The sequence below is a fragment of the Misgurnus anguillicaudatus genome, chromosome 12, assembly GCF_027580225.2.
Source record: "Misgurnus anguillicaudatus chromosome 12, ASM2758022v2, whole genome shotgun sequence".
Taxonomy (NCBI): domain Eukaryota; kingdom Metazoa; phylum Chordata; class Actinopteri; order Cypriniformes; family Cobitidae; genus Misgurnus; species Misgurnus anguillicaudatus.
This window is the reverse complement of record NC_073348.2, coordinates 30,782,311-30,804,965: the sequence shown is the minus strand read 5'-3', so window position 1 is coordinate 30,804,965 and position 22,655 is coordinate 30,782,311. Positions and strand designations below refer to the sequence as shown.

At 40.1% G+C, this 22,655-nt stretch overlaps 1 protein-coding gene across 4 annotated transcripts in view; it reads left to right on the top strand.

The window, feature by feature from the left end:
• robo3 (roundabout, axon guidance receptor, homolog 3 (Drosophila)) overlaps nucleotides 1–22,655 on the top strand; it is a 179,780-nt gene that overhangs the window by 111,158 nt on the left and 45,967 nt on the right. For all 4 annotated transcript variants that reach the window (XM_055208237.2, XM_055208240.2, XM_055208239.2 and 1 more), the window contains one exon: nucleotides 8,200–8,526. In XM_055208237.2, the coding sequence (XP_055064212.2) occupies nucleotides 8,200–8,526 (327 nt within the window). The remainder of the gene's footprint in view (nucleotides 1–8,199; nucleotides 8,527–22,655) is intronic.

Sequence of the window (22,655 nt, the reverse complement as noted above, 5' to 3'; positions counted from 1 at the left end):
GGTCCGGACAACACAGAGCAGCTGGGCCGGGTCTCCACTGTCGCCACCACGCACAATTTATCATTTATTCCCCACTTCTTCCTTGGTAGGAGAAGTTGACGCCCCCTTGAGATATGTGATATGCATTGACATGTATTCCAGATGTGTTTTTCTTTGGGGTTGAGAGTTTGAATTACAGGAGGTCAGGGAAAACAGACTGTGGTATTATTGTGCTGCCTTCATGGAGGCTTGGTTTGCAGAATCTTAATGAAGCCAGTAAATCCAGACTACTACTGGTACGTAACCGTGTATCCGGATAGATGCAAAGTAAACTATTTCCAAAGAAAAGCAAAGGGCAGTATAATTCTCCAATCTTTAGATTCTTCACAACTTGGTTCGGGTGCACTAAAGAAATGAGCTACTTCGACGAGGCCAGGGTGACCGAGAGGTTGTTTACGCTTCATGGCTTGATCTCCTGAGGAAACTGTGAGCTTGGTGAGATTGCAGGGTTTAGGGTCAGCACTTAAAGAGATTCTTACTAACAGGTCGAAGCGCTGAAAGAATCGTATTTATTCCTCTCACCTCTTTTCCTGCAAGTCTCTCCAGGGAATCCAAAAAAGGATCAATACCTTCAGTGGACTCTGCCGCTGACCAGAGGATGGTTCACTTGAACCTCTGTTTATTTTGTGATGTGAGAAGGTTTTTAAAGAAATTTAGGAGCCAGATGGTCTTGGGCATGAAGATCTGATCTTAAAGAAAGTCTATGTAGTATTTATATATGACACCTAAATAAACACTGTCCTAGTGGTTTCCAAACTGTGGGCTGTAGTGGTACAGCGGGGGAGCCTAGGCCTAGACTAAATAAAAATGTTAAAATATTCAATTATAAACATAGGCTAATTTTATTTCAATAGATTTTCGCTAGATTTGACTATGTAGCCTCTGTTACACACTTTGATAGCATATGTAAATAGTATGCATTGTTATGGATTTACTTTGTGTTTTTATATAATCTTACCTTCAACGGAATATGATTTGCAAATTTTAATATTAGCTTTAACACCAAGACAAAAAATAATATGTGACTTTGGAGCATTTGGTATGTTTAAACCCCTCTATAGTTTGGGCTCAACATTTTTATTTTAGACACAGTAGTGTGCTAATGCTTTAGAATCGTTATGCAATTTTTTATACATTTTTAAAGGGACACTCCACTTAAATATGTTCATTTTCCAGCTCCCCTAGAGTTAAACATTTGATTTTTACCGTTTTGGAATCCATTTAGCCGATCTCTGGCTCTGGTGCTACCACTTTTAGCATAGCTTAGCATAATACATTGAATCTGATTAGACCATTAGCATCGCGTAAAAAAAATAACCAAAGAGTTTCGATATTTTTCCTATTTAAAACTTGACTCTTCTGTAGTTACACCGTGTACTTAGACCGACAGATAATTAAAAGTTGTGATTTTCTAGGCAGATTTGGCTAGGAACTATACTCTCATTCCATCGTAATAATTAATGGTTTTGCTGCTGTATTGAAAGATACTAAGGGGACTATTTTCGGCTGGTGCGTAATATCATAAACAGTATTTATATTGATAAAGCATATAATGTAGGTAACACATTTGCACAGTACTGTATAGTCCCAATTAAATATGGGCAATTTAAAGTGATTTACATAGAAATTTGTGTGTATATATATATATATATAATAATAATTGATGACGGGCCGTAAATTATTAAAAAATAATCCACATTACAAGGTGGTAATGCGACGTGATTTGAAGTGGGTGTGCAATTTTTTTTTATTATTCAAAGGACCGGAGTCAATTATTCTGCTTATACCATGGTTACCATTGCAAAGACATTGCTCTGGTGGTTATTTTAAGACATTTGATAGGTCAGATGTGCGTTTCTAGAAAAATAGTGCATTGCATTCCCATAGAACGTTTCTCAACCAATCAGAATAAAACGTTCAATAGCCCCGTGGTATAATTGATTTTTCAATATTTTACTATTTCTTACCTCAACTTAGACAAATTACCTATCTTTTTTCAGTGCATGCACTTCATCTTTAAAATATTGAAAAACTGCGGTGTTTTCCTTTAAAATGTATACATATAAGACTAAAATAAAAAGAAAACTGAAATTAAAGTGTTTAAAACATTCACTGTTATTGGTATACAGGACTGTTTGAATTTATTTGACATTTACTTGTTTTACATAAATATCTTTAGGTAAAATTCAAGGCATATCCTTTATATACAATCATCCAGGATGCACACAGGGGCATTTTTCTCCTTTGAACAACATCAAAGCCCATCTAATGGACAACCATCCTCTGAAGGCACAATGACACATAGACTTTATTTCAGAGAGGCTCTGTAACTCCTGCCGTCTCTCTCTGTTGCAGTGAGAAATCCTCCTCATCCCCTACAGTAAACACTATTTTTCTCTGTTTCTTAAGCAGAAAGCACATAAGCAGCTCTTGCCACAACCCCTCAGGTGTCAGGTTTCTCCGTTGAAGCTGTCATGGAATTTTTGCGCTTGCCACTTCATTTAATCCAGCCCGATCCCCACCTCGCAGGATTGATTCCGGCAGAGGATCTCTCATCCCTGAGGAAAACACAAGCCCTAGTGTGTAATTTCCTTTTTTGCATGTGACCGGCTTGTTTTGTCCTACCGCTGTCAGAAGCCACAGGAATAAAAAGCAAGCTTTATGGCCCAGGGTTAGGGGTCTTTTTTCAAGGGCCCCTTTGTTGTTCGTAAATGCAAAACAGCTAAAAAGATTGGTGGCAAAGCGCCCTCCCACTTCTTAATTTAAGTTAAGGGTAATGAATGCACATTTGCAAATCAATTCCCGGATTCCAGTGGAAAAAGAGGAGGGGTGAGGCTGTAAAATAATCAACTATTTAAGGAGGACAGGCAGGCACTCAAAAGAATTGCAGATGAGGGTTGGGATAGAAAGTTGGTCGCTTTTATCGTTTAACTTCTATTGGAGCATTTTGTAAAGCAACAGTGCTATAATCATGCCATATTCATTTGAAACACCAAAGAAAACAGTGTTTTTCTCATCACAAGAGATTAAATATCAAAGCATTGTGCTTTAATGCGGTGTCACGGTTTGATGCGTTGTAAAATAATTTTTGGTGTCAGAGTTCCGCTGATTCCTCTTTTTTATTCATCTAAGGAGAGAAATCAAACACTTTGTTTAAAATTTCATGCCACGTTTTATTCGCCACTTATAATTTCTCACATATTAACATTTACAGCTTAGAAGCTTCTGCTTAGAAATTCCGTCTTTGTGCGACTTCCAGGTTTTCACTCGTACTTCAAATAAAGGAGACAATTATTAGACCTTTCCATGTATAGTTGTCATGGAAATCCTTCGCAATTGACACCTTTTTCCGAAATATTTGCATATGTCACCACGATTCCCAAACCTTGTCTTGTTACAGTCTGTCTTGCATCATCAGTCTTTGTTTTTTTTTTGCTGGCCCATCTTTTAACATACTTATTTCCTCCCCCAACAGTGGAGATGAATATTCTTAGTGCTAAAAGCCCCTTGGGATTGATCAGAAGGATTGCCAGATGCATGCGTTTTCTCCTACAGTCAGCTCATCCCTCCTCCTACACATAACAAGGTCAAACCTCTATTACAGTGCAGGACTCGATATCTACAAGAGCAGCAGAGGAGGTGCCGTTGCGCCTTCACTTTTTCTAAATCAATCTAACTGCTCGAACCATTTCACACTCACACAGATTGAGTCCCACGAATGAGAAGCAGGCACCATTATTACGAAAAGAAGGGAGTGTTGTGTGTTTTCTAATAGGGACATGCTTTAATTTCAACAGCAATTGCTGGCTGTAATCCTTAGCAGATGGCTAGGGGATATAGTAGTGATGTCATCCAGCGCCTTTTTATCTATATCTTAAATGTTATCTAGAACAGAAAGCATATGCAATAACAATAGTGATGCTCACCTTAGTCAACACTGGTGACCCTGTCTGTGAAATCCAGGATAAAGTCTCATAATTATGTCAGTGATAGAGACACTTTCATGTTTGTTTTCTAGTGCTGTTATATAAAAGCTGTTTTTGGGGATGTGTCATCTGGCTCAGATGACCTCCAAAATGCCCTGTTTCCCTTAGGGTTGATTCTTCTGACAAGGTGTTAAGACCACAGAGTTCCCAGAGTTCTTAGGGTCGTCAAAATTCCCTAAACACCAATTGTTTTCTCGATGTGGCGGTTAGAAGTTCCTACACCTCATAATGGACGACTCACTCGCTGTCAATCATGTGCTCTCTGGACAGCTCGGAAAGCTGTTGCGGGGTCTGATAACAGGGTGAGAGTTGGGTAGCTTTTCCAGATGTTGTTGAAAGGAGAAGTGGTGTTTATAGTGTTTTGGGAAAAAAAGGAGTAAAGATGACAGAATAAGACGGCGGCTATTGGTTTTTGCGTAAAATTAAAAATGTACTTTTTAATACTGACCATTCCCTCCAGAAAAACACGATTATGCATTTCCAGCCATGCTCCTGTTGTCATGGGAATGTTAGGAAGTGATGTAATTACGCAACGTGAACATCAATGAAAAGCTGCAACAAATTTTTGCAAGTTCCCGCAATTTTGGCAAGTTCCCGCAATTTTGGCAAGTTCCCGCAATTGCATCGCATAAAATTCAATAAATATCCCGCATATTCCTACGCATTTTTTAGGAAACGTGCCGCAAGATCAAGGATTTTTACCCGCAACAATCACAAAAAAACTCACGTAGTTCTGGAAGGACCTACTGACCTGATAAAATACTGATTTTGCCGGTAACTCTTTTTTTTATTGGCGTTTATTGCGTTTTGGAACCAAACTCATGTACATTTTTATATAAAAATTAATAGTGATTCAGAAGGACAGATAAACTTTAAAACATAAAACTGTACAAAGTACGCATGGTATAAAAATTCGACGGTGTGCGCGGACCCTCTTGTATGCGTAAAAAAATGGGATTATACTTCTGCACTTATTGTCCATTGGTGTTGACGCTAATATAATTATTATGTCTATATACTGTGGCAATGCGACAATGGTAAGAAATTAGGACAAAAAAGTTGAGTAACCAATACGTGACAGTGACACAAACAGAAAGCGTGACATGCTCACGCTTAAACGCGGCAAAGCGTGACATTGTCACGCTGGTCCATGCGTGAAATAGTGGGTTGTATAGTTACATAGTTATATCTATTGTTATCATTCTTGGTGTGAACGGGCCTTTAGCCTCCCCATGGTCTTTTTGAGGTTAAGGCCAGTTGAGGTGTGCCAAGCTAACCGTGTTAGATTAGCTCACTCTTCACATACCTTCTCTTGTCCCACCATACATCTCCTCAGTGGCAAGTTGGAGTGTTCTGCCTGTTTTATTTATAAGCCTGTTGTTGGATTTTTACCCCACTGCGTTTCTCTCGCACCCCCTGCTAACCGCAGTCTGTTCAGTAGTCCATAAGTGTCTGCTAAAAGCTATTAGCCAAACTCTGGTGGCCTTCGCTACCTCAACCCAGCGGGACCGTGGGGCTTTTTGTTTTCGGGGAGAGAAAGGCCAACAGTCCTGGGGATTCAGAGGTGAACACAACGCTTGCGGTTTAGCCTCCTTAGCTTTATCGTCTCCTGTCTGTAGGGTCCAAATGTACCAGCACTGTAAGTTCATTGTGTCATGTTATTCATGGCTGGAGTGAAGTGGAAATAGGTTTGTCTAGAGTTGCATTAGCCTCTGGCCTGGGGGTGTTTATCCACTTGACTGAATATGAAGAAAAAGTAAGATCTTTAAAAGCTTTAGTTTTTTAATGTCTGGTTACAAATATGAATGGAAGAATTACCGTGCTTATAGATATTTTTCACTATTCCAGATGTTGTATTTTAAGAGTTATTCTGAATTCATATCTGCTGGCGATCTGCTGGTCTTTGTTAAAGGTATTGGAAGACTATTGTAGCTGGATATTTTTCCCATCCGTCTCTCCGACTGCAGGAAACGGCAGTCGCCTGTACTGTCACGTTGCAAAGCAAATTTTGAACCCTGGCGTAATTGTTGCCATCAGGATGGGTAATTATTTCCAACATCACCATGCACAATGACTCACTTTTCTTCCCCAGATGTCTCCCGATAGCTGAAATTCCCCATTCCTGTTGAGAATCAGCGTGCGTGTTGTTGTTATTCATCTGTAATTGTCACACCGCCACACTGTCATTCAAATTGGTAGAGAGAAAAGCAATTTCAAAGCTCTTTGAAAGCCTACCTGAATTACCATACCACTGACTGACCCCCCCACTTTCTCTCTCACTTCCCCCAACATCTGTGCAAAGCAAAACTCCTATAGCATTTGGCAGGAGTTTACATGCATTTTAAAACAGAAGACAAATTATATATACACATTCCTCCCTTCCACCTGCGGTTGCTTTTCTGTTTTATTTGATGGCTGTTGAATTTAAAGCGTGTAATTTTTACACTGCCAATCGATGTGACGTACGTAAGAGCAATCCATATGTATAATACTTTAATTTTACACAGCCGAGATTGTGTTTTCCATTCTTGTCAACAGCGGCATGAATGATGACCTGAAACTGGCATAGCAAGTGTTTCAGGGCCATGCTGTTTCTTGGCGATCCTCTGGTATTAAAATGGAATTAAAAGCATTTTTTGGTGAAAAATGAAATTTTCTACATTTTCAACTAGTAGTTTAACTGGTAGAGCATTGTTTAAGCAGTGAAAAGGATTTTTATATGAAATGAATTTTAAACATCTTACATCTTTATATCTTGTAGTTAGGGGTGTAAAAATACATTGATATGGATTAATACAGTACGCCGATTAAATTTCTAACTATACGATGCATCGATGCCACACATAAAATGTCGATATGATGTTATATGATTTTGACGCACTCTGCATTCTCATTTCTTTATGCAATCATATGCATTTCCACCACAAGCGCACATTTCCGTTTATTTTCTTCTGCTACTGTCAGCAAGTGAGCAAAGTAAAAAAAATTCTACAACTAACTAAGTGATTGTCACTATTGCACATTTTGACACAAAATACGGAAAGACTTTAACTGTTGTCATTTTGGGTGACATTTTTTCCTCATTATTTATTTTTTTATTTAAAAAAGTGTAGTTTTTGTTAGTTTGTTGTTGTAAATGTTCCAATTGGGACAGAGATTGTGCCATTTGCAAAGATTTGTATTAAATATTCATGTTATATATTTTGGTTGCATTTGTAAAAAGGCACATAATAGAACATTTTGACTAATTAATCGAATCGTAATTGCATTGATGCAACCTGATCTCACGAATTTCCGTGTTATAGTCACGAAATATTTTGTTAATTTATCCGTGTCATTGTTACGGATCTCCGCATTTTTCCGTGTTAGTTTCACGTATTGGTTACTCAATTGTTTTTCCTATTTTCTTACCATTTTCAAGTAGTAGGTTTGGGGTTAGAACGACTTTCTGTTACATAAAGTGACATCCTAACCAAACCCAACTCTAACCCTAACATCAGGCGACAATTGTTTAAAAATCCAGAGAACAATTATATAAACCAATAGTTAAAGTGACATCCTATCCCAATCCCCAAATCTAACCCCAAACCCACGCGAAAATGGTTTAAAAATAGTAAAAACAATTTAGTTACCAATATGTAATACTGACACGGAAAAGAAAGTCTGTGGTACGGACATGGAAAAATGCAGAGCTCCGTGACAATGACACGGATAAATGAGCAAAATATTCCGTGACTACACCACAGAACTTTGTGAGATCATGTTGGTTTGATGTATCGGCAAATATTGCACCACTGTTGGAAAAAATCGATATTGTATCATATCGTAATGAACTGTCCAATTTACACCTCTACTTGTAGTACGCTGTAAGTCGCTTTGGATAAAACCATCTTCCAAATACATGAATGTTTATGTTTTTAGCAAAATTTATACATTTATTCATGCAGGTCATAACCAGGTATGATGCAACACATTTCCGGAGGCAAGAAAATTTGTCTGTAAACACAAATAGTAAACAAAATCATTACCACAGCCAATCAGATCAAATATAACATACAGTAATGTGTAACTGGAGTGTGAGTTTCACTGTGGGCAGAACTCCTATCTTGCACCTGATTAATACACTATTAGTGTAACTAACTTACACTCATGATAACCATTTACTCTCTTTCAGGTTCTCGTCCCAGGCTGGAGGATGCCGCCCCACGAATCGTCGAACACCCCTCAGACCTAATCGTATCTAAAGGCGAACCCGCCACTTTGAACTGTAAAGCAGAAGGTAGACCGACCCCAATGGTGGAGTGGTACAAGGACGGCGAACGCGTTGAAACAGACCGCGAGGATCCGCGCTCCCACCGCATGCTGCTCCCCAGCGGCTCCCTCTTCTTCCTCCGGATCGTTCACGGAAGACGCAGCAAGCCCGACGAAGGGGTGTACGTGTGCGTGGCCAGGAATTACTTGGGCGAGGCCGTCAGCCGCAATGCCTCCTTGGAGGTCGCAAGTAAGTCGGCTCATTTGTACTCCAATCTTTTTTCCATTCCCTCGTTCTAGCTCAATTTCTCCTGCTGGAGATTTCCGCATCGCCCTATCTCTTACTCTTATAAGCTCTTACCCATTTTGTCCTCCTCTGCTCATCTTTCCCCCTCCCCTCCGTTTGCACTCTATCTTGTTTAGTCTTGCGCCGGCTGCAGTGGGCCATAACCATCGTCCCTGGATAGAGGAAAGCACTGAGGTCATTGTTAGTTTTAGAGGAGGTAATCTGATTTGGGCTATTAATGTAGATGGATGGCAGCTAGTATGAGAGATAAATTCACCCCAGAAATAGGCATGAGAGAAGCGCATTGCTGGCTGCTTCCAGGTGACAGATGTTGGGTTTTAAAAAACGGCAGTGTTTTTCGTGGAATAGCTCCAGGTTCTAACAGCAGGAGTTTTTTTGTATCTGATACACGCTAATTAAATGCTGATGTGGCGGGATTTGATTTCGGTCATTAGATTATTGACAATTTCATTATGCTTCCACAACATTATGTTTTCGTCACGTGACCATAAAGTGACGGCGTGTTAGTTAAGATAATGCGATTTGTACACTCATGTATCAGAATTGTTTCTCGGTGGGCTACAGATCGGCTGACCTTAACTGGTATTGTCAACGGAGCTGCTCGAGTATTTCACCATCTGCTCCAAGATATTTGCGAGACATAATAGTCCCCATGTTCTGGCACTTGGAATGAAAAGCAGCATTTTTGCACACTTCAAAACCAAGCGATCTTCTGAATGCAGATTCTGTCTTTAGCTAGCCATAAATCCTGTCTATTTAATTCTTCTTTACGTTGTTATTACACAGAGCAATGCTAAAACCCAAACCATTTAAAATCCAGTCACACTCAACTATCTAATTAGGATCTATAACTCCCGACTGAGCACCGGCAGGATTTTTCATACCTGCTGCATTATCTTTAAAAAAAAATCTTTCAGGATTAAAGTTGTTTATTTGTCACATTTCTCTCAAGACTCTCCAAACATGAAAGTGTGTTATTTGCAGCCTAGCAGGTGAGATAATAGTTAACCACACAAACTTTTTATAGCATAGTGGATATTAACAGTAGCTTGAATAAATTAAAGGATTGCTGGATGATATTGCATTAAGCCATTAGTTAGGAAATTGGATTCATGTTTAAATAATATTCAGCTCCATTACTGAGACAGTGCTGTTAAAAACTCAGTTCAGTGTAAGATTGTAATCCATGAGCAGTCTGTAATTTTTTTCACTCAGAAAATAACTTTGCCAACATTGACTATATTTGTTTTAAATATGACACTAGATTTTTTTTACAACAGCTATAAAAATGCTTTTTGTATCTCAGTGAACTAAAAAAAAGAATAAAGTGCATAATCAGATGTCTGAAATTCCTACGATACCCCTGTAAATGAAAGGTTTTTGCATGAGTTGGTGTCTTATTGAGCAGAAACATTCATATATTTCTTCAAATGAGACTGCAATTGTCATTAACTGTAGACAACGAGCGGAAAGAATTCCGATATACAAATACTTTGGAAGTTTTACAATCCCACAGGAGTTGTTTCCAGGTTTTTCAGTCTGGATTCAAAAACCACATATCTTTATCATCTGCATGTCCTGTCCCTTATGTCCCTATCGTCCTGGTTGCCTCCTGGAGACTATGCAACATTTCTTCTAGAGATTGATTTTTTATTATGGGATGTCTGTACTGTATATCGCTCTTCATTCCAGCTTCTTACAATGAAACCACAATGCGATTTTATATCTTAAGAGGATGGATAGCAAGATATTTTATTACCAATTCAGTTAATGGGCCATATCATGAAACATTTTATTTTCCTTGCATTTGGAAACGGATTTACATTCATGCATTTGGCAGACGCTGTTATCCAAAGCGACAAGTTATACATTTTAATAATCAGTATGTGTGTTGCCCGGGTTCGAACCCTTAACCTTTTGCACTACTACTAATGCAATGCTCTACCACTGAGTTACAAGAACAAGATGGCTATAGGAATTTAGAGTACCGTGTTAAAATAATTTATTTAACTTTCACGGTGCAAAGCTCTTTATTTGTCAAATCATGCTATGAAATGGAACATGACCTCTTTATGTACTGTTGTACCAGGGTTCAAACCAATTTCTTTTCCCATACAATTACTACGAATGCAATGTTTGTTTAAGCTGTACTTCCAAATCCTGCTCCTTCCTTGGAGATCCCATTGTGCAGATGAGATTTGGACACACAGTGCCAGCTTTCTGCATGAAGCCAGATCATCCCTACCAGCATGGCACGGATCCATCAGCCAGGTGGTGGGCAGCTAAAAGGGTCTTCATCTGCTGCCAGCCGGAGAGCTGCTTCACAGGTTTAGAGCGAGGTGTGCATTTATGTGTATATATAGATGGAGAGAGAGAGAGTCGTTGAAAGGAAAGGAGTAGGAAACCCATATGTCAAGCGTCTTGTTCTGCCACCAGCAGGCATCATGTCATATATTACGAGGGCACGGCGCTTTGGTCGTACAAGAGATGTTCCGGTAAGCAGAAACTGGCTTTGGGCCCGGTATGTGTGGGAAGTTTTAAAATCCTGGTGAGAGCTTTTGCAGCCTGTTTATATATGCTGCTTTTACGGCCAAAGTGATGAGTTATGAATGCACTGTAATATTTCTCTGATGATGAAGCCGGAGCTGCCGTGATTTACAGTAACAGAATCCCTGCACTTTAAATGATAGATGAAAGCGAAGCGATCTGTGACGGCTCATTGGTGGTTTGTGCTTTATTACTTTTTAAATGATGCTTAGTTGAGACTCAGCATTTAGCGTCGCTTCTCTTTTTAATATTTAGGGTTTGTAGGGGCTTAATGGGTAAGCATCTGTCATTCGGATCTTCTAATGAAAGTTTGGGGTGTTTTAAGGAGAACAGGTGAGGGTCACAGCTGTCCCGTGGAATGCTGGGAATGAACAGGTGAAGGGATAATATGATGGGACTCTTACTCACTGTTGTGAGTATGGGAATGGTTTTAGTGCAATATGAAATGTAATCTTAATTAAATATATTGGTTGTAAATGAATTAAAGGCGGGGTGCACGATCTCTGAAAGCCAGTGTTGATATTTGAAATCACCTAAATAAACATGCCCCGACTCCAATAGAATCTGGACCTTCTTTTGATAGACCCGCCCCACACATACGCAACCCAGGCAACGATGCCAGTTAGTAGACACGCCCCTTACTGCTCTAATAATGCGCTCAGACCAGCCGCGGTGGAGGCGTCAAGCGTTAGTGATTTCAATGTTAAGTCAATGTGAAGACGCTTTGACACGCGTCTGGTGGTCTCGCGGTACAAATTAGTCTAGTTTGCGCGAATGGCGTGAATTGAGCGTTGCCGCGGCAAACACGCGAGTTGAAAACTTTGGCGGAAAAACGCGCCGCCTTAACCAATCAGGAGCTTGCTCTAGTAGTGACGTGATTACAGAAAGCGAGCAGAGTCGCAGAAGCCCCTCCCATGACGCGAATTTCCACGTAAAAGTCTCGATGACTAGAATTTCACGAGTGGCTTTCACGAGCGAATGAAGCGAGTAAACTCAAAATGTTCAAGTGGCAAACTAGATGCGGTAGACACGATTTCGTCTCAAATGCGGCTGGTGTGAACCCATGCTAAGTGTTTTTTAAAAGTCATGCACCCCGTCTTTAACATCCTCAATTCTTAGTCGTTTTTTTAAACAAAAAAGTCTGTGTTCCCGTTCGGATTCCATTGTTCGTGTAAAGTAGGGTACACCGCAGTGCACACCTCTAGGGTTTAAGCTAGACATCTTCACAGATAAGCCTATTTATTTGAAGTCCCCCCCTGTCCAGGACAGAAATAAAGTAATAGTGGCTTATAGGGCATGCTGTCCTCCTCTGGGACGCCTGCCCTCAGTGCTATTAACCTTATTGCTTTGGATCAAAACTCCACATGGGTGCTGAAGACTGGCTTGCAATTGTCCAGACTTTGAAACTCTTGGATCTAAATTGATTATGAAAGCGAGGAAAAAAGAGCATTGTAAAAGAGCATTGTAAAGCTTTTTAATTAAATTTGAGGAAAGTCTTTTAGCGCTAATGCACCGGCACACCCTGATACAGCTATAAAAACTTCATGAATTAGATTTCTGTCATCCGTCTTCTCGTTTCATCACGACTCAACGGGCCATTCCGGTCCCGCAAAGCGGTTAAAACTACAGCGAGACTTTGATAAGATGCATCTACAAAGTAGATTTATTTCCGTCGTGAATATGTGACCGATTAATCTCCCAGGATTTCCAAAGTATTGCAGAAAAGAGGTGCCAAGTTGCAAATTCGTCCTCACTAATTTTAGCAAATGTATATTAACCTCGTAACAGCACGGTCATCTCGCCAGACGTGTGTGTCCATGTGTCCATGCAGCAATAATGAGATCACTTAGCCTGCCGAACTCTAGGGGTCATGGAGACTGCTGACAGGACAGGGTCGCTTGGATGTGGGGTGACATGTCCCCTTAGCTTTTAACTCTCTCAGTACTTGAATGAATTAATTAAAACAAGCCACCTGTAACAGATCAGACATGTGAACATATGGCCACCTTGGAGAGAGAAATAGGGAGAGAGGTGCAGCAATGATATTCACGAAAACTGTACTGGGAACAGAGATTAAAGCAATGTGCCATGATAGGCTTTGTGTTACAGGGATTTTAACAGTTAAGGGCCGCTCTTAAGCAGACGCAGAGCACCAAATGCAATAAGATGAAAGACGCGAGCGGTTTGTTCTATTATTAATAATTATCTGAATAAACAATTCCTCTGCCGTGTAATGGACTACATTTATCTAACTGCAGGCTGTTTCTGGTTGCTAAGCAACATGAGCATCTTGATTCATAGGTGCTATGCTAGGTCTACTTTGAATATGGCTCATCCAAACTAAATTTGCAGTCATAACTGTGTGTTTTGTGAAATGAAGGATTGAGAAATAAGGGTGCCTTAGTAAGATAGGAGGGTTGAGTTAGTTTTGCTGAATGAGCAACAGGTGGTCAAAGGAGGTTAGATTTAATCCCGCCCGCCTATACTAAACCTAATGGCTAGGGTACATCTGTGTGCTTTTGTGTGGTCGGGGTTATGACCAGAGCAGGCGAGACACAGAAAACAAAACGGAGTCCACTTCTGTCACCCTTTGACATCACCAAATGTTTTTAATAGTTGGAAATTTAAAGGATTAGTCCACTTTCTTAAAAAAAAATTGAGATAATTTACTCACCACCATGTCATCCAAAATGTTGATGTTTTTCTTTGTTCAGTCAAAAGGAAATTATGTTTTTTGAGGAAAACATTTCAGGATTTTTCTTATTTTAATGGACTTTAATGGACACCAACACGTAACAGTTTTAATGCAGTTTAAAATTGCAGTTTCAACGAAGTTTCAAAGGACTCTAAACGATCCCAAACGAGGCATAAGGGTCTTATCTTGTGAAACAATGCACTTTTAAACCACAACTTCTCATCTATCTCCGGTCCTGTGACGAGCCAGCGCGACCTCACGTAATTGCGTAATGACGTCGAAAGGTCACGTGTTACATATAATGAAACGCACATTTGCGGACAATTTAAAACAATAAACTGACACAACGACATTAATTAGTATCATTCGACATACAACAACGTCGGAACGTTCCTCTTTCTCCACACTTGTAAACACTGGGGCATAGTTTCGCATACGTCCTTCGTGACCTCTTGACGTGATAACGTATTGCATATTGATATACGCAAAGTTTTCTTGTCAAAAATGACAATCGTTTCGCTAGATAAGACCTTTATGCCTCGTTTGGGATCATTTAGACTCCTTTGAAACTGCAATTTTAAACTGAATTAAAACTGTTACTTGTTGGGGTCCATTAAAGTCCATTAAAATGAGAAAATCCTGGAATTTTTTCCTCAAAAAACATAATTTCTTATCGACTGAACAAAGACAGACATCAACATTTTGAATGACATGGTGGTGGGTAAATTATCTGGATTTTTTTAAAGAAAATTGACTAATCCTTTAACTGAAACAGAATTTAGCGATAGACAAGAGAGTTTATTGAAATACTGAAATGTTTGTGTAGTCATAGCCCAAATTAAATGCAGTTGTTTTACACTATGCCCATGCTAAAATATTGCACAAATATGTTGTATAATATTGTATAAATAAAATGTGGAGTCCAGAGCGGATGAGAATTTTAAGGAAACATTAGGTTGGCTTTTTTGATGTGGACCAGCAAGCCACCTAGCAACTGCTTAGCAACCACATAGCAATGCCCAGGCAACCACAGCATCTTATTATTTTAGATGCGAGTTATGGACAGACAAGCATCATTATACTTTATTTATAACATGCTATTTGTAATCATCGTTTTTTTTTACTTTTAAGAGAGTTTGACCCTAGTCAAGTGGGTTTAATTACATCCATGCTTTTTATTAACCAAGATTGTAAAATTTTAATTGTCTATTGTACTGGCATATTAAATCAGGAAATGATTTAAGGGTTCAGAATGAAGATGTATTTTTGAATATGCAGATTGTCAAAGCTGAACTTTAGCCTTGTTTTTCAAATACTCCGAAATGAAAGCGAACGCCTCAGGTTTTGTTATTGTGGTGTAAAAAATAACATTTAGCATTAACCTAAAGTCAGTAAACCCGTTTAAGGGCTGTGATTGATGGCGAAAGCTTGCCGTGTATGTGAAATTGTTTTCCTTCTGTGGCATATGTGGCTTCACGATCCCTGCACGCTTCAGAACTCAAAGAGTTTGTGCAGGCACCAGTGCTGGGATATGATGATTGATTGCTTCGCTCTCCTTGGCATTGCCAGCTGGCATCGGGGAAATGGGAGGGGGCGATGGGCCAAGATATTGGTCTGTGTTTAGAACGTAGGAGAGCGGAGACCCACACGCACGCCACAAGCAATACAGCTTAAGCTTTTACATTTTTCTTGGCCTTTAATTTAAATCCTCATGTGGTATTTTAGAGTGTTTTTTCATTTGGACATAAACCAGCAGCTTTTCGTTCTCAGCTTCTTATTCTGACACAAATCAGGCTGGTTTGGTGCATCATATTTCTTGTACTTTCCGGTACCAATTTTGTAGAATAAGATGAGATTTCAATTCCATCAAACAACATCAACCAATCACATTCCCTAGCCAACCTCGGAGATGGCTTTCATCTTAGTTTCAGTCCATGCATGTTTGGGACGTCTGTTGTGAAAGCATTCAGCGCTCTTTCCCATCACAGTCAGGTTTACGGATCCACCTTGAAATATCAGATTCACCTTGAAGGATCAGAGGATTTGAAATGAACGAGAATCCCTTCCCAAACCCTGTGAGAAAAAATTCAACGTCAAGTCTTATCCTGAGTCCTGTCTCCCTGATATTTTCTGACTCATCCCGCTGAGCGCTCACAAGATCCGACTGCTTGGCGAGATTTGAGCTATGAACACGTGCGCTAATGTAAAAGTGCATGGCAGCTATCTCATATGCTTGGGCTCTCTTCATGCGGCCTATTGAGAATCCATTAAATATGAAACATCTTTGTCTAGTGGCACACTGATTACTTTAGACATTGTTCACATGATTGTTGAACTCCATTTACAAGCTCTAACGTTTCGCTGTTTTTCTGTGATGGCGTGAAAGCTTTTTACCACTTCTGCAGGTTCAACACTGTTGAACTCTTTGTGAAGTGTGCCGGCAATCAGCATTTGTCTTTTTCCGTGGTAGTACATTAATTAGTCTTTTGTTTTATACACACTCGTGTTGCAGACAGCACCTCTCCAAAAATCAATACTTTTATTTTGCAGCACTTTTTCAACCTCAGACAAACCACTGAAATGAATTGCATGTGTTTACGGAATAAAATGCTTGTTTTTCCAAAGCTGACAGCAGTGCCGGTAATCATACTTAATTTTTTTGTATTCCTTTAACAAAAATTAAGAAGTGTGTGGTCTTTTGTGTAATCAAAAAGTACACAAATCCATTATGGATGTTGAATTTGGATATTCAGTATTGAGAATTACACTAGGTAATGTAGACCACTTTAGCTCCGCGTAAATTTGCTCTCCATCAAAAGCCATTTCTATGTTTGTATTACATTATTCAGGCTGTATTTGGGGTATAATTTGTTGTAGTAAACCATTGGGCTGACAACTAGAGTGAATAGTCAAAAGTGCAAGAAATATGGTCCAATTCTTTCCTCTCATTAACTGAAAGAAGTGTAGCCCATCACTAGATTAAAGTAATCCTCTTTCTTTCCAAAGACCATGTCTCTATTAGCCTCCACCGTGGCCGGCCACACGCGCCAGCTCAGACCACATCACTAATAGACTTATTGTCTGTATCTGCATACAAAAAGACCAGCTCTGGGGGGGCCCGGGGGTCTCCTCCTGGATGTGCCGTCAATACAGAGGCCTCTCTTGTTTCTCCCCTCCTTCATCCCCTTATCTCCTCTACTTTTGTTCTCCACTCAGGCGTTTATGGGCCAGCGGTCTGTCCAAGAGAGCGGGGCCGGTAACGGTTTACACGCACCGCTTCCAAGCACTGAATAATAATGTGTTTACAGTCGGGTGAATATATCAGTCAGCCACCCACATAGCAGCCCTGTTTCTTTCCAAAACACTCGATTGAAGCAGTTTAATAGCTTTTTGTATGGCTCATACAATGAAATGGGAACATAAGAGAAGGTTATGTAGATGGTTGGGTTGTTCAGCTTATATTAGGCATCAAAGATGAGAACTTGTTTGATTTAGTTTGGATAGTTATTTTTATAAAAATATTAGGTGTGTTAGTTGAAGTTGCATATGTATTCTTTTTGAGCTTAGTCTTTGAGTACAAGTTCATTAAAGGGACACTACACTTTTTTGAAATATGCTCATTTTCCAGCTCCCCTAGAGTTAAACATTCGATTATTACCGTTTTAGACCGTTCACTCTTAGCATAGCTTAGCATAATCCATTGAATCTGATTAGACCATTAGCATCTCGCTAAAAAATAACCAAAGAGTTATATTTAAGGACTTTGCTGCTGTAACATGGCTGCAGCAGGCGCAATGATATTACGCAGCGCTTGAAAATAGTCCCCTGCTATTGAAAGTAACCAAGTGAACTATTTTCGGGCAGTGCGTAATATCATTGCGACTCCTGCATCCATGTTACAGTAGCATAGTCCTTGATTATTACACCAGAATGAGAGTATAATTCCTAGCCATATCTGCGTAGAAAAACGCAACTTTTAATTTTCCGTCAGTCTTAGTACACAATGTGTAATTACAAAAGAGTGAAGTTTTAAATAGGAAAAATATTGAAAATTGCTAATGGTCTAATCAGATTCAATGAAGTATGCTAAGCTATGCTAAGAATGGTACCACCAGACCCGGAGATCAGCTGAATGGATTCCAAAACGGTAAAAAACAAATGTTTAACTCTAGGGGAGCTGGAAAATTACCATATTTTCAAAAAATGTGGAGTGTCCCTCAATAAATATTTAGATTGTACATTTATGCATTTGGCAGACATTTTTTTTATCCAAAGCAACTTAAAGTACATTACAAGCCATATATAGTATGTATATCCCTAGGATTGAACCAATGGCTTTTGCACTGCTAATAGAATTCTCTTCAATGCATGACAGAAACGTACCCACAATGCATTGTGATAGTGATAGTCAGGCGAATTGAATCTTTAAAAAAAGACTGTGGCAGATTTTCAAAACATGTTGAATTGTTTGGAATGTTGGGATTTACCTGAAGTGCCAGTGATGAGTGTAGGGATTTGTCAGGAAAAAGAGTTTGTGTCTATGTGTTATGTCATGAGTGGCAGGCCGTCACAGTCCTGAAAGGGTGTGAAGATTAACCTCCCATCAAGCACCAGAACGAAGAGATTGAAAAAAAGCTTCCTGCGGAGGCTGAACAGTTTTCAAACACAGATAAAGATGCCATCAATCTAAGATTAAAATTCGTGTGAAATGAAACATATAAACCATTTTAATATTCTCAAACCAATTACAGAATCTCTATCTAAGATGTATTTCAAATCACTTGTTTTGATGATGCTGCACGTTTCACCGTTAGCCCTTTCCTCTGCATCAAACCTCTCTGTCATTTAAATGAGGCTGGCGTACCCTGTTGTAGATAGCATGGGCCACCCCAGGCAGGCACTGGTGGTACAATGATTAACAGTGAACGGGGTGGAGGTTCTTTGGCTCTGTGCCTCTGGATCCCACCGTTGTTCTGCCTCCCCCTCCTTTTCCGCCTCCTGCTCTGGATAATGATACCCAGCTCCTGTGTCGCACATGCAGCCTTGCACATAAAGAATACCCATTTATAACTTCAATTTGTCGGCCTGACACAGAGAGGGCTGAAAGGTTTCGGGGAAGACCAGATGAGCATGTTTATGAGCAGTTAAGGGCCTTGAAATGATGCTCCTTGGCAGCATCTCGTCCATCTTTGCTTCTTTCGTATCAGATGCATATCGTTTCATCAGGCAGGAAAGCGGCGATGGGGTTTTGAGTCGTAAAAATATGAAATATCACAGTTATTTCGCACAACGCGCCGTGCCACTGCAGTCAGGTGTTTATGGGCGCTGTAAAGCTGTGTCCCAGAACATCCAACCCAAACACTGCAGCAGTACAAATACTGTTTATTTATTTATATTTATTTTGCGTCCATTCTTGCTTGCTTGTTTTTGTAATTACAGTTTAAAAAAGCATTGTTAATGTAAACAAAGTCTTTTTAAGGAAGTTGCGTCATTGCGCCGCCATGTTTGCAACGCCTACATATGTGAAATACTGCGCAAAGTCCCTCCCCCAGAGGATGTAATTCTTTAATGGTTGACAATTGGCTCTTTTTACTGTAAGGCGGGACTAGATTGACCGTTGCGATCTCCCCCGATCTTGTTAATATTAAATTTCTTTCACGTTACTTCAATATGTTTTGTTATGCAGTACATCTGTTTGGGATGTCTGTAAATGGTAGTCTGTACAGCGTGTCTCTTGGTTTGTTTAATACACTTTTTACAGTAGCTGAATGCTAGCATGAACTCGCCTGAGCGTTTCTCACATATGGTGTAAATTATTTTCATGTGCGTCCGCCACATCAACTCACCCAGATGCTTTTCATAAATCAGCTGTGAGAGAAGGCAAACAAAGCAGGATCCCAGCTGTTCTGCTCCAACGGGACTCAGGTGACGGCTAAGCAGGAGAGACAGCGTCTAAATGAACGTCCAGATGAAGACAAACACGCACATGCTAATGCCCCCGCAAACAAAGGCCCAGAGAAAACGTAAAAAACGAGTCTAGGGGTAAAAGCAGCACTGTTGATTTCCCACTGTCCCCAAGGCAATATCAGTCTGGGCCTTTGGCCTAAGCCTGCGCTGGGTTCATTATGTCTAGAGAGGCGTCTTTGATCCTATCGGGATTGGGATGTGCATGTGCGGTGGAGGAGATGTTTGCTGGTGGGGGTAGAGGAGAAGGACAGATGTCCAAGCTGCACGTGCCTTAAGCATCAGATCGACCCCCCCCAACTCCTCTGTTACCTCTCCACCCCGCTAACATCCCTCTGACTTCTGTTAGGAGTCAGCCCAATCCGCGGATCCATCGGCTGCAACAGATGTGTTCGGCACCGGGCCGAGTTGATGCTGAGCGTGCAAGCGGGAGACGGTTATGGTGATATGAAGGCCTCTGAAATTCAACCTCATCCAAGCTGCTCTGGCATCTCATAGCCAGAAGATATGAAACTTTATCTATATCCTCTTATCCTCTGAAGTGCCATTGATGGTCAAGAAGATTAGGCTTTAAATTCCTCAAAATGTCACGAGTTCTTTGGGGTTTTTCTTCCGCTTTTGTTTTATAAGTTCCTTACAGTTGCGGGCCAGAATGACATATTGTTTTCTACCCTAAATGACCGCAGGGCAAAGGTGTGGACCCATCTATCCAGAGATATTGAAGGAGATATGAGATGGCCCTTTCATGTGGGCCTGGGACAGGTGCTTTCAAGAGAAGCACTCTTACAAATCCGCTATAATTGTGTTGACTCCACAAGGGAACTCTTAGTGGTGACAACAGATTATTGGAGAGAGGAAATCACTCACACAATGACAGCACAACAACCTCTTAACTATCTTACTATTTTTGGTCTTTTCATTTGGTTGAGTGTTACCAACAACACAAAGGTCATGGGTTTGGTTCCAGGAAATAAATGTATAGCTAGAATTCGCTTCGTATGAAATGCATAAATTCAATGTAAACTATAATATCTCTACATGGGTTTTAACTTAAATGTTTTTTACTTCCTTATTTTTTCTCCCTGTTTTCAAAACCCACAACAGATGGGTTGTTCTAAGGTCCCTTGAGACGTTTTTTAGTGCTGATGGGTGTCTTGTCTGAGTGGAATGCTTTTCCCTTTCTCTGCCTCAGGTCTGCCTCAGTTTAGATGGTCAGGGGTGGTCCTTTGTGGATAAGTGGACGTCCATAGGGCTGGGGGACAAACGCGGTCATTTAAAGAAGATGAGAGGGTTGAGAAGCCAGCGGACAGGCCTAAAGCTCTCCATATGTTCACGCACGCAGATAATGATTAGCATTATACATCATCAATCTGAGGAATCGATAGCCTTCCGGTTACCTGCCACCTGTTCACCTGATTATGATTGCTTGCCTATTGCTTGAATTTTTAAGGAACGTATGATATTCATTTGAAAATGTATAAAACATCATATAAAGCATGCACTCAAGCTATGCATTTTATAAGTAAAAGTCATGAAACATGCTTTATTTGGCATATTAGATTTCAATTAGATAATACGTTAGTGCATCCCTGAACCAAATTTGGATCGGAGGGAGTGTTGCACATTTTAATATCGTGTTGAGGATTACAGCTTGTTAAACCAAAATTGACACGCTTGGTGATTTCCCGACCCGAATGTAATAAGATTAATGCCTCGCGGCGATCATGTACAAAGATAAGCTAGTGTCTGCTCTCATGAAGCTGTCCTCAAGCGTGTGTGTGCACGTCTCTGTACGTGTGACGGGTCATTTCTTGCATAGAGGACAGATTGACAGACGACCAATTCGGATACTGAAATCGGCCGCAGGATCGTAAACCTTTCATCACAGAGAGAGAGCTGTTTGTCATTCTCTTTCATACATTTAAATAAAGATTTTATTCACGAGTGTTCATAAAACATCCAAGCTTTCAGGGAACAAAATAACGTCCTCTTGAATGCTCAATCATGCTTGACGATCAGAATAAACTTTCTCATTTAACGTCACTGAATGCTTAGTTGATGCATTTTTGCTGCTGTTTAGAAGCTTTGAAAGGTGTTACAGGTTTTGTACAGGTTAGCCCATTGGAAGGAGAAACTCACAAATGAGATCTCTTTAATATATCTGTTTCTACATCTATCAGATTAAATGAAGTCTCATGTTTCTCAGATTTTATAGTGTTTCATTAGCATGGCACATCTGTGTTCAGATTTGTTAAGATAACAAAGATGAAGATACCAAATATGAAATAATAATGAGATGTTAATTTGACAGCTTTGCTCACACTGCATGCTAAAAATGATCTAATATGCATCTATTTCTGCATCTAAGTCAAAGTTGATACCTAAATGAACTGTCTTGCTAGAAAACCTGTGGGCATCTCACCTGTGGATTAACCTGCACAGCTAACTTGTCATGCACGTCTTGGCAATGCACCCTGCCTTTATGTTGAAAAAGACCTCAAACAGACCTCCAAAAGTCCCGTATCCACTACTAAACATCTCTGAATTGATTTTGTAAAGCTTTTCGCCTGTCTCTCAGTGGCTCAAAAAAACAGACTCATTACTTTATAGACATCTGCTTTAGGTGTAAGGAAAAGCCCCCAGCAGAGCCATCCGAGCATTTTTAAGGGATTGCTTACATTGTCAAAGATCCAACTTTAAAATTAATGAAGGACTGGGGACGAGGAATTGATTTTAGAAAGGGGAAAGGTTGCGAGTCGGGGGATTCATTAGCCGTGCCCCACAGAATGCGGCTCTAGTGGCAGGAGAAAGAGGTAATTGAAGTGGACTGCAGTGCTCACGGGTAGGATTACACCGACTTTGTTTT